Source organism: Rhinoderma darwinii, chromosome 3 (assembly GCF_050947455.1).
Source record: "Rhinoderma darwinii isolate aRhiDar2 chromosome 3, aRhiDar2.hap1, whole genome shotgun sequence".
Classification (NCBI taxonomy): Eukaryota; Metazoa; Chordata; class Amphibia; order Anura; family Rhinodermatidae; genus Rhinoderma; species Rhinoderma darwinii.
In genome coordinates this window covers 3,906,937-3,921,599 of record NC_134689.1, presented here as the reverse complement: position 1 = coordinate 3,921,599, position 14,663 = coordinate 3,906,937, and the positions used below count along the sequence as shown (strand labels likewise).

Here is a 14,663-nt window from a genome sequence, read left to right as displayed (position 1 = left end):
ATATGAAAGAGATCCGGCAAGGATGTGAGAGGTGTCGATATGAAAAGCAGAATGTCATCCGCAAACAATGCACATTTATGTTCTACTCCTCCCACCTTCACCCCCCTAATGTCGGGAGAATCTCGTATGAGATTGGCCAGCGGCTCAATAGCCAGCGCAAACAGGGAAGGCGATAGCGGGCACCCCTGTCGCGTTCCTCTGCATATTGGAAAGGCTCCCGACATAAATCCCCTAGAATTTATTTTTGCTGTAGGAAGACAATATAAGATCCTAAGAATAGACAAAAATCCCGTACCGAAGCCCATTCTCTCAAGGACATAAAACAAATAGTCCCAGGATAGCGAGTCAAAGGCTTTCTGGAGGTCAAGGCTTAATAACATACTTTCACGTCCGAAAGTGCCATCCCACCCCGAGCGAACAGCTGAGATAATGTCCACAGCCCGTCTCGTCTGGTCTTCCGCCTGGCGGAGGGGTATAAATCCCGCCTGGTCCTTATGTATATATGTGGCGAGGAAGGAATTCAATCTAACCGCCAGAATTTTTGTCATAATCTTAAGATCCACATCGAGAAGGGATATCGGGCGATAGTTAGCCTGATCTGTATGATCCTTATGAGGTTTGGGGATTAAATGTAAGCTAAATTCGAAAAAGGAGGCAAATTATTACCCTCCCGTTAAGCATTGAACAATTCAACCATGTGCGGGGCCAGGACCTCCCTAAAGTGTTTGTAATAACCTGAGGAAAACCCATCTGGCCCCGGGGCTTTGTGAGCCTTCAGATTTTTAATAACATCCAATACCTCCTCCAAACAAAATTCAGCATCCAGTGTTTCTCTATCCCCTTGGGAAAGTTTAGTAGGGAATGTTTTTTCCAGCAAGACCCTAGCCTTATTTTTATCAAACTGAGGTGGTGCCGAGTACAACGCTGAATAAAAATCCTGAAAGGCCTTTAAAACTTTTGTGGGATTCTGTGATAAAGATCCATCCGCCAATCGCAATTTCGGTGGTGTTGAGGCGTTAAATCGGGGCGTGAGGCGTCTAGAGAGTAATGTTCCCGGTTTATCCCCTTGTGAAAAAAACTTATGTTGTGACCATCGCAGACTTTTTTCCGCCCAGCTTGTCAGACATAAATTTAATTCTGTTCTAGCTTCCGCTAATTTTGCTTTAATATCTGCTGAGGAGTCTATTTTAAACTTCTTAGACAGGTCCGCAAAATTCCTCTCCTTTAACGCCAGAACCTCTTTCAACCGTTTCTTATTACGCGAGGCTATCTGGATGAATTTCCCCCTAATCACTGCTTTGTGAGCCGCCCAATTGGACATAATTGAGGTGTCTGGTGCCTTATTAAGTAGAAAATATGTGTCCAATTCCCTTTGGATTTCTTTAACTATCTCCTGATCCGATAGTAATGACTCATTCAATCTCCAAGAGGAGATAGGCGGTCTCCCACATAAATCTGACAACCGAACCACAATCGGGTCATGATCAGACCAGGGTGTAGCTAAAATCCTAGCGTCCGTGACCTTAGGGAGTAAGCTAGTTGACATCATAACATGATCAATACGGGTGTGGATATTATGGGCTGAGGAGAAATAAGTATAATCCCTTGCTGTGGGATTAAAATCCCGCCAGACATCTATGACGTCCACCGAATGGAAGAAACGTGCTACTTGTATGCTGGTTGACGTAGGAGGTATAAGTCGCACCCTGAATGCGTGGGATTTATCCATGGACGCGTCCAAGGCGATATTAGAATCCCCACCCATGATTATCGGGCCCTCTATCGATGAATGGATCTTGCGCCACATACCCTGGAAGAACGCCGGTTGATTGGAGTTCGGGGCATAGTAGTTAATAAAGGTTATTGGAGATTCGTGTAACAGACCCGAGACCAGGATGTACCTGCCATCCGGGTCAGAGATCGTTTTGTGAGATGTAAACGGAACCGACCGAGACAGCCATATGCCCACTCCCCTGTGCTTAGTAGAGGCACTAGCCAAAAATTTTTGTGAGTAGTGTTTATGAAAGTACGATGGAGCAGAGGAGGTAGAGAAATGCGTTTCCTGTAAAAATAGTATATCAACATGAGAGGATTTATAATACAAGAAAGCTTTTCGACGCTTGATCGGGGAATTAAGGCCCTGCACATTATGTGTGAGTAAACTATAGGTCTTAGCAGATTCCAGGGCCGCCATCATAGAGCAGGAGGTAGAACCATGTGCGTATTAGGATCCCGCCATAGAGACAAAGGTCAAAAATAGGAAAGAAGGGAAAGGGAAGGGAGTAAGAGACAACAAAAATAGGACAGACACAAAGTATCAATAGTACCGAACATAGTCTACCGACTAGGCAGTCAAGAAAAGACTGCGAAAAGGGGGGCAGCAGACCGTCGTGAAGGCACAGCATTTCCGTAAATATATACCCAGACATTCAACCCCTTAACCTATATCATCCCTGAGCGTAATAGGCATTCACATGTTAAATATAAGGTAAAGCAAACTTCACATTTTTAAACAAACATATCTGTAGCCGGGATACCAACTCACTGCGACCTCGACACATCAAGAACCTTCCTCGCCTTTTTCGGGCCAGCTTATAAACAAACTTTCATTACTATAAGTGGGAATCCAAAGAAACAAAAGAAAATCCCCTCATCCACCCCAACGTATGGGGCCCCGGCTCCCAGTCCGCTGAGAACTGCAACTGGCGGTATCCGGCTGAAACTCAGCATCAGTGTTGTTTGAAGACATCTCCGGTCGATATGAAGAATAAAGAAAAAGAAAGAAAAAGAAACTAACTGCTTCTATATTCGACCTCCTATCCGTCATGGCGGATTCAATTGTTGCCGACGAGAGTCCACCCTCTGTTCCCGAGGTACCTCTGGACGGCCTCCTTGGGTGCGCCATATTGGTGACAACGGGGGATCCTGTATAGGGAGTCGGAAGGAGCTAGACTTATCCTGGGATGGTAGAATATGTAAGTCCCTCAGCAGATCCTCTCCTTCCTGTAGCGTAGAGAAGCCATATTGCCTATTATTGCGCATGAAAAGGAGACGAAATGGGAATGCCCACCGGTATGGGACAGCATGGTGTTTGAGGGTCTGCAGGATAGGACGAAGCATCCGCCTTTTTTGAATGGTTTGGGGAGCCAGATCAGCAAATATCTGCACCACTGTATTACAAATGGTGATCACCGGAAGCTTCCTAGCTCTTTCCATCACCTTCTCCTTAATCGAGTAATAGTGGAGTTTCACTATAATATCTCTGGGGAGTCCATCCCTCCTCATGGCCGTCAATGCTCTATGGGCCCGGTCAATTTCCATATGTGATTCCGATATATCAGGTATCAAGGTAGTGAGTAGCATACGAACCACCGCCGGTACCTCCGTCTGAGATTCCGGGACCCCTCTGATCCTGAAATTATAGCGTCGGGATCTGTTTTCCAGGTCCTCAATTCTGGTGTTCGCCTCCTCCAATTGCTCCTGCAGGTCCTCCATAAATCTGATATTCTGGTTAACTCTTGCAGTGACTGAGGTCATTTTGGTCTCAATAGCCTGCATATGAGCCCCCACTTTATGTAAATCTTGGTGTACAGCGGCGATCTTGGAGCTTATTTCCCCCATCTGAGCTTGCATAGCTCTCGATATGCAGGAAAAGATGGCGTCCTCTGTCAATCCAGAAGTAATGGCCGGCGGCATGGGCGAGTGCTGTGGCACGTGAACGGGCGCTGGCTGCGGCAGTCCCAGGTCTGGGATCGGGCCCTCTACTTGTAAATCCTCCTGTGCCTGCAATAGTGATGTACTGCCATGCTCCCGCAGGAGCACAGGATAATCCTGTGATAACACCGATGTGCTGGGCTCTATCTGTGTCACCTGCTGCTGCTGCAGCAGGCCTTGCTCCGCCATGTTCCGCGCCGCCATCAGCATGCCTGCCACGGACCTCTGAGCCTGGGTTTGCTTACCCCGTCTTCCGCTCCCTCTGGCCATAGGTGGATGCCCGGGCCTCTAAGGTACTTCTCCTTTCTTTTATGGGTCTCGATGTCTGCTGTTAGCGATATATATGCTGGGATGCCTTCACGAGGTGCGGAGCCTGGTTAGAACGCGTCCACCATGTTCAGCTGCGCGCATGCGCCCCCTGAATGCAGCTCTGGATGTGACTGGAGTATAGGACATGATCTAACTCTAGGATCAGTACAGTAGAAGTAAAGCAGAGGATTTGCAAAGTTACTCACGATGCTGCATCACTATACGGTCATAGCTCAGGCCTGTCCGGGGGCACCCTGGTTTCTATTCCTGACATTTAACAGAGCTGTTACATTATTTGCAGATGCTACTGGCAACTCTGAATCTGTGTCTGAGTTCCTTAATGTCAAACAGACATCCTCCTGAATGTCTTCTTGGCCATTGCTGTCGATAATTTGGCTGACGCCGAGAGTCTGACCTCAGCTCAGAAGGAGGAGGAAGAAGAGAAGGAGAGAAAGAAGTTGGCTCGGTAGGTTTGGCGAGAAGTCCCGGAATCCATTTAATTACAACCCCCAACATCCATAAACTTGATATTAAATAAAATAGAAGATAATTAGTAACCAATGATCAAGCCCCGGGTCATGACCGGTAACCCCCCCCCCGGTGGCTGGGACTTGTAATGCTATTGGTGGGTACGGGTGAGTGACAACATCAGATGTCCCTAAGAGCGCAGAGACCCGGCTTGGTCACCCACAGGCTGCAGATTTTGTTGCTTAGCAACGTCCCAAATACCGAATTATTCATTACCCCCATCTTGTTTGTGTCGCTTAGAACGGCCAGCCCGGAGAAAAAGCAAGACAATGACACCATCGGAAAGTCTCCCGTGCCGGCCCTGGAGGAGAACAAAGAAAAGATAGAGCTGAAGGCAATCACGGCCGACGGAGAGTCTCCGCCAGCAACCAAGGTGCGGAGGCATCACAGGGACTTACCGCCAGGACTGAACCCAGTGACTCATTTCTGCTCTTAAAGGAACACACCGGCCAAACGGATACTGTGTTAATCCTATTGCAGGGTCAGAGTGGGCGGAGCATGACACAGGGGTTTTAAGCTCCGCCCCCTCATGCCCTGTATTCTATGCATTTGATCATAACGTTTAAATCTCTTGTGTATAGATCAATGTGGAAGAATATTCATCTCATGAGAACGATGAGAAAACTCCTTACCCCGGCAGCAACGACAACCCAGGTAACGTCTTCTCCGGGCGGCTTCACCTACAAATGTAATCGTGGATATTGCTGCTTGGAAAGGTCTCTGAGCGTGATCCTCCGGGGTGGTCTCCATGTTCTGGATGATGGATGGACAGTGGCAGAACGCAGATGATATTACAATGCAGCGTGCTCTGCTCCTTAAAGGGGGTCTCCACTTTGGACAATCCCTACTTATTACAATGATCCCTTGACAATAAGCTGATCACAGAGTATCACCCTGCTGGGACCCCCAGCGATCAGCTGTGATCTGTGGGGTAACCTGGCAGTGAGGATTTGGAAATTGTCTGACCCTTCATTTCTATGCGCTTCTTACATCCTTGTGATATGGGGTCTCTGACTTCGTGTCCCCCCCATAATATAATGTTACATTGTTTCCTCAGGAGAAGAAGAAGAGGAAGAACCTGAGATGCCCGTTGGTCCTCGTCCGCGTCCTCTTTCTGAATTGCACATAAAGGAAAAAGCAGCGCCCATGCCGGAGGCCACCGCGTTCTTCATCTTTCGTGCGGATAACAAGTAACGTCATCATTTCTTACAAAACTCGTCCTAGGAGCAGAAATCTGATCCTGTTGATGGTGGAGCCGGATGTTTGCAGATAGATATAAGGCAGTGATGGTAGTGCAGGATCTATGGTATATAAGCTGGATCTGGGGTGCTTTCTTAGGTTCGTTTCCGGCTCTGCCGGGTCGGTTTCCGGCTCTGCTGGTTGGTTTCCGGCTCTGCCGGTTTAGTTTCCGGCTCTGCCGGGTCGGTTTCCGGCTCTGCTGGTTGGTTTCCGGCTCTGCCGGTTTAGTTTCCGGCTCTGCCGGTTTAGTTTCCGGCTCTGCCGGGTCGGTTTCCGGCTCTGCCGGGTTAGTTTCTGACTTTACTTTGAAGTTTCCGGCCTTTCCGGTTTCCATTTAACCCTTTGTCTCCCTTCTGTTTCCAGGTTCCGACTCCATTGCCACAGAATTGTCAACAATAACATCTTCACTAACCTCATCCTCTTCTTCATCCTCCTGAGCAGCATCTCGTTGGCCGCAGAAGACCCCGTGCGACACTATTCTTTCAGGAATCAAGTATGCACAATGTCTCCTCTTGTCTGGGGTATGGGAGATCCAACCTGTCCCCTCCCCCATCTCATCTACCGGGGGGAACCGTCTTTGCTGGGAGATTTGTCTTTTATATTTTATTACAAAGCTTTAGATTTACATCGCTCATGGATGGACGAGAGTGCGGCACTAAATCTGCGTCTTTCCAGAATGATGTCCCGCAACTTTCTAATAGACTTTGTGTCTCATTTCCTCACCATTTTCAGGATCTCTCCTTGCTGTCAGTGAATGTAAACCTGTCCTGACCTAATACTTCTCACAGCTGATGGTTTATTACAATGTATCCGCAGAATAATTCTTTCTCCTGTCCTGGACACTAGGATGATTCCTCAGTTACATTGTAAAAAAGCCTTCAGCTGTGTGAGCAGGACTAAGTCAGGAGTGGTGTGTGGAGCTTTGTAATAATGATCACATCCAGCAGTGGCGGTTCTCTTATACCACTCACCATCAGTGACCCTTCACAGTACATGTCATACCCTCTCTATATCTCTCACTAAATTGTTTTTTGTTACATTTTTATATTCCAAACCACATTGTACAGAAAACGGTGCTGTGATAGAGCAAAATAATCATAGAAATTGGGGACTTTATTCACTGACATTTCCCCTCATGGGTCACTGTACACACATAGCGGATGTATCCCTGGACATGCTGAAAACATGATTGTATTTTATTATATCATCATCATCATTATTATTATTATTATTCTTGTTCATTATTTTATTATTACATTATTATTATATTACATTATTATTACATTATTATATGACATTATTATTATATTACATTATTATTATATTACATTATTATTACATTATTATTATATTACATTATTATATTACATTATTATATTACATTATTATTACATTATTATATGACATTATTATTATATTACATTATTATTACATTATTATATTACATTATTATTATATTACATTATTATTATATTACATTATTATTATATGACATTATTATTACATTATTATTATATTACATTATTATATTACATTATATTACATTATTATTATATTACATTATTATTACATTATTATATGACATTATTATTATATTACATTATTATATTACATTATTATTATATTACATTATTATTATATTACATTATTATTATATTACATTATTATATTACATTATTATTATATGACATTATTATTACATTATTATTATATTACATTATTATATTACATTATATTACATTATTATTATATTACATTATTATTATATTACATTATTATATTACATTATATTACATTATTATTATATGACATTATTATTATATTACATTATATTACATTATTATTATATTACATTATTATTATATTACATTATTATATTACATTATTATTACATTATTATTATATTACATTATTATTATATTACATTATTATTACATTATTATTATATGACATTATTATATTACATTATTATTATATTACATTATTATTACATTATTATTATGACATTATTATATTACATTATTATTATATGACATTATATTACATTATTATATTACATTATTATTATATTACATTATTATTATATGACATTATTATATGACATTATTATATGACATTATTATTATATGACATTATTATTATATTACATTATTATTATATTACATTATTATATTACATTATATTACATTATTATTATATTACATTATTATTATATTACATTATTATTATATGACATTATTATATTACATTATATTACATTATTATTATATTACATTATTATTATATTACATTATTATTATATGACATTATTATATTACATTATATTACATTATTATTATATTACATTATTATTATATGACATTATTATTATATTACATTATATTACATTATTATTATATTACATTATTATTATATTACATTATTATATTACATTATTATTACATTATTATTATATTACATTATTATTATATTACATTATTATATGACATTATTATATTACATTATTATTATATTACATTATTATTACATTATTATTATATTACATTATTATTATATGACATTATTATTATATGACATTATTATTATATGACATTATTATTATATTACATTATTATTACATTATTATTATATTACATTATTATTATATGACATTATTATTATATTACATTATTATTACATTATTATTATATGACATTATTATATTACATTATTATTATATGACATTATTATTATATTACATTATTATTACATTATTATTATATTACATTATTATTACATTATTATTATATTACATTATTATTATATTACATTATTATTATATTACATTATTATTACATTATTATTATATTACATTATTATTATATGACATTATTATTATATTACATTATTATTATATTACATTATTATATTACATTATTATTATATTACATTATTATTATATTACATTATTATTATATTACATTATTATATTACATTATTATTATATGACATTATTATATGACATTATTATATTACATTATTATTATATGACATTATTATTATATTACATTATTATTACATTATTATTATATTACATTATTATTATATTACATTATTATTATATTACATTATTATATTACATTATTATTATATGACATTATTATATGACATTATTATATTACATTATTATTATATGACATTATTATTATATTACATTATTATTACATTATTATTATATTACATTATTATTACATTATTATTATATGACATTATTATTATATGACATTATTATATTACATTATTATTATATTACATTATTATTACATTATTATTATATTACATTATTATTATATTACATTATTATTATATTACATTATTATATTACATTATTATTATATTACATTATTATTACATTATTATTATATTACATTATTATTACATTATTATATTACATTATTATATTACATTATTATTACATTATTATTATATTACATTATTATATTACATTATTATTACATTATTATTATATTACATTATTATTATATTACATTATTATTATATGACATTATTATTACATTATTATTATATTACATTATTATTATATTACATTATTATATTACATTATTATGTTACATTATTATTATATTACATTATTATATTACATTATTATATTACATTATTATTACATTATTATTATATTACATTATTATGTTACATTATTATTATATTACATTATTATGTTACATTATTATATTACATTATTATATTACATTATTATTACATTATTATTAGATTACATTATTATGTTACATTATTATTATATTACATTATTATATTACATTATTATATTACATTATTATTATATTACATTATTATTACATTATTATTATATTACATTATATTACATTATTATTATATGACATTATTATATTACATTATTATTATATTACATTATTATATTACATTATTATATTACATTATTATTATATGACATTATTATATTACATTATTATTATATTACATTATTATATTACATTATTATATTACATTATTATTATATTACATTATTATTACATTATTATTACATTATTATTATATTACATTATATTACATTATTATTATATGACATTATTATGTTACATTATTATTATATTACATTATTATTATATTACATTATTATATTACATTATTATTACATTACATTATTATTATATTACATTATTATGACATTATTATATTACATTATTATTATATTACATTATTATATTACATTATTATTATATTACATTATTATTATATTACATTATTATATTACATTATTATTATATTACATTATTATTATATTACATTATTATATTACATTATTATTATATTACATTATTATTATATTACATTATTATATTACATTATTATTATATTACATTATTATATTACATTATTATATTACATTATTATTATATTACATTATTATATTACATTATTATTATATTACATTATTATTATATTACATTATTATATTACATTATATTACATTATTATTATATGACATTATTATTATATTACATTATTATTATATGACATTATTATTATATTACATTATTATTATATGACATTATTATTATATTACATTATTATTATATTACATTATTATTATATTACATTATTATATTACATTATTATATTACATTATTATTACATTATTATATGACATTATTATTATATTACATTATTATATTACATTATTATTATATTACATTATTATTATATTACATTATTATTATATTACATTATTATATTACATTATTATTATATGACATTATTATTACATTATTATTATATTACATTATTATATTACATTATATTACATTATTATTATATGACATTATTATTACATTATTATTATATTACATTATTATATTACATTATATTACATTATTATTATATTACATTATTATTATATTACATTATTATATTACATTATATTACATTATTATTATATTACATTATTATTATATTACATTATATTACATTATTATTATATTACATTATTATTATATTACATTATTATTACATTATTATTATATTACATTATTATATGACATTATTATATTACATTATTATTATATTACATTATTATTACATTATTATTATATGACATTATTATATTACATTATTATTATATTACATTATTATTACATTATTATTATGACATTATTATATTACATTATTATTATATTACATTATTATTATATGACATTATTATATGACATTATTATATTACATTATTATTATATGACATTATTATTATATTACATTATTATTATATTACATTATTATATTACATTATATTACATTATTATTATATTACATTATTATTATATTACATTATTATTATATGACATTATTATATTACATTATTATATTACATTATTATTATATTACATTATTATATTACATTATTATTATATTACATTATTATTATATTACATTATTATTATATTACATTATTATTATATGACATTATTATTATATGACATTATTATTATATTACATTATATTACATTATTATTATATTACATTATTATTATATTACATTATTATATTACATTATTATTACATTATTATTATATTACATTATTATTATATTACATTATTATATGACATTATTATATTACATTATTATTATATTACATTATTATTACATTATTATTATATTACATTATTATTATATGACATTATTATTATATTACATTATTATTACATTATTATTATATTACATTATTATTATATGACATTATTATATTACATTATTATTATATTACATTATTATATTACATTATTATTATATTACATTATTATTATATTACATTATTATTATATTACATTATTATTATATTACATTATTATTATATTACATTATATTACATTATTATTATATGACATTATTATTATATTACATTATATTACATTATTATTATATTACATTATTATTATATTACATTATTATATTACATTATTATTACATTATTATTATATTACATTATTATTATATTACATTATTATATGACATTATTATATTACATTATTATTATATTACATTATTATTACATTATTATTATATTACATTATTATTATATTACATTATTATTATATTACATTATTATATTACATTATTATTACATTATTATTATATTACATTATTATTATATTACATTATTATATGACATTATTATTATATTACATTATTATTATATTACATTATTATTATATTACATTATTATTACATTATTATTATATTACATTATTATTATATGACATTATTATTATATTACATTATTATTACATTATTATTATATGACATTATTATATGACATTATTATATTACATTATTATTATATGACATTATTATTATATTACATTATTATTACATTATTATTATATTACATTATTATTACATTATTATTATATTACATTATTATTATATTACATTATTATTATATTACATTATTATTACATTATTATTATATGACATTATTATTATATTACATTATTATTACATTATTATTATATGACATTATTATATGACATTATTATATTACATTATTATTATATGACATTATTATTATATTACATTATTATTACATTATTATTATATTACATTATTATTACATTATTATTATATTACATTATTATTATATTACATTATTATTACATTATTATTATATGACATTATTATTATATTACATTATTATTACATTATTATTATATGACATTATTATATGACATTATTATATTACATTATTATTATATGACATTATTATTATATTACATTATTATTACATTATTATTATATTACATTATATTACATTATTATGTTACATTATTATTATATTACATTATTATTATATTACATTATTATGTTACATTATTATTATATTACATTATTATTATATTACATTATTATTACATTATTATTACATTATTATTATATTACATTATATTACATTATTATTATATGACATTATTATATTACATTATTATTATATTACATTATTATATTACATTATTATATTACATTATTATTACATTATTATTATATTACATTATTATGTTACATTATTATTATATTACATTATTATATTACATTATTATTACATTATTATTATATTACATTATTATTACATTATTATTACATTATTATTATATTACATTATTATTATATTACATTATTATATTACATTATTATATTACATTATTATTACATTATTATTATATTACATTATTATGTTACATTATTATTATATTACATTATTATTACATTATTATTATATTACATTATATTACATTATTATTATATGACATTATTATATTACATTATTATATTACATTATTATTATATGACATTATTATATGACATTATTATATTACATTATTATATTACATTATATTACATTATTATTACATTATTATTACATTATTATTATATTACATTATATTACATTATTATTATATGACATTATTATGTTACATTATTATTATATTACATTATTATATTACATTATTATTATATTACATTATTATATTACATTATTATTACATTACATTATTATTATATTACATTATTATTATGTTACATTATTATATTACATTATTATTACATTACATTATTATGACATTATTATATTACATTATTATTATATTACATTATTATATTACATTATTATTATATTACATTATTATTATATTACATTATTATATTACATTATTATTATATTACATTATTATTATATTACATTATTATATTACATTATTATATTACATTATTATTATATTACATTATTATATTACATTATTATTATATTACATTATTATATTACATTATATTACATTATTATTATATGACATTATTATTATATGACATTATTATTATATGACATTATTATTATATTACATTATTATTATATTACATTATTATTACATTATTATTATATTACATTATTACATTACATTATTATTATATTACATTATTATTATATTACATTATTATATTACATTATTATTATGTTACATTATTATATTACATTATATTCGGTTTATTCTTGCTGTATTTGCTCTGTATTACTATGACATTGTGGGTAGACGCCTTCTGAGGTTGTCGCCGTTTTCCAGGCCCCGGATCAGCGTCTTTGTGTTTTTCAGGTCCTCTTTTATTTTGATATAGTTTTCACCGTCATTTTCACCATTGAGATAGCTCTGAAGGTAACGGACCCTGAGCGCGTCATCCTCTCCACCTGTCCTCAGCGCTAACACACCACCGCCCCCTGTCTGCCACTCTCACTCCCTGCACTAACAACGCTCTGCTCTGTCTTTCAGATTCTAGGAAATGCTGATTACGTTTTCACTAGCATTTTTACTTTAGAAATCATCCTTAAGGTAAAAGTCATCTCCGCTTGAAAAGTACAACACTTTCTGTAGGGTCTGCGGCCTGTTTACCTGCCCAGGGGCCCCAAGGGGTAGAGATCTATGCAGCTTAGCCCCTCGGGTCCCTATAAGTCAGCTGTTGGAGAGAAAGGGGTCTTCTGACTTATTGGTGCCCACCCAGTGCCCACCCCCTACACGTAACATAATTATATATACAGTCATATACTTCCATGTAAGATATCCCCCCTGGATTGTGGGCGCTGAGTTACGAGCCAGTAAGATAACAGGAAAATCCTGGTAGAAAATAAGGGAAGTCAAATAATGGAACTGTACTCACAGAAACTATCCAAGGTCATTCATGTGAAGAAGGTGTCGTGATAATATAGATCATATATCGCTATAACGCCGGTGACGGAGTGTATTAGGGGCGCGGTTAGGAAGTCATGGCCTTATCACGTGTCAGGACGCAGGCT

At 29.2% G+C, this 14,663-nt stretch overlaps 1 protein-coding gene across 1 annotated transcript in view; it reads left to right on the top strand.

The window, feature by feature from the left end:
• Window positions 1–14,663, top strand: part of CACNA1C (calcium voltage-gated channel subunit alpha1 C) — a 141,156-nt gene that overhangs the window by 53,395 nt on the left and 73,098 nt on the right. Inside the window, exons 13-18 of the mRNA XM_075855600.1 lie at window positions 4,375–4,489; window positions 4,792–4,924; window positions 5,133–5,205; window positions 5,609–5,741; window positions 6,154–6,283; window positions 14,143–14,202. Of these exons, the coding sequence (XP_075711715.1) occupies window positions 4,375–4,489; window positions 4,792–4,924; window positions 5,133–5,205; window positions 5,609–5,741; window positions 6,154–6,283; window positions 14,143–14,202 (644 nt within the window). The remainder of the gene's footprint in view (window positions 1–4,374; window positions 4,490–4,791; window positions 4,925–5,132; window positions 5,206–5,608; window positions 5,742–6,153; window positions 6,284–14,142; window positions 14,203–14,663) is intronic.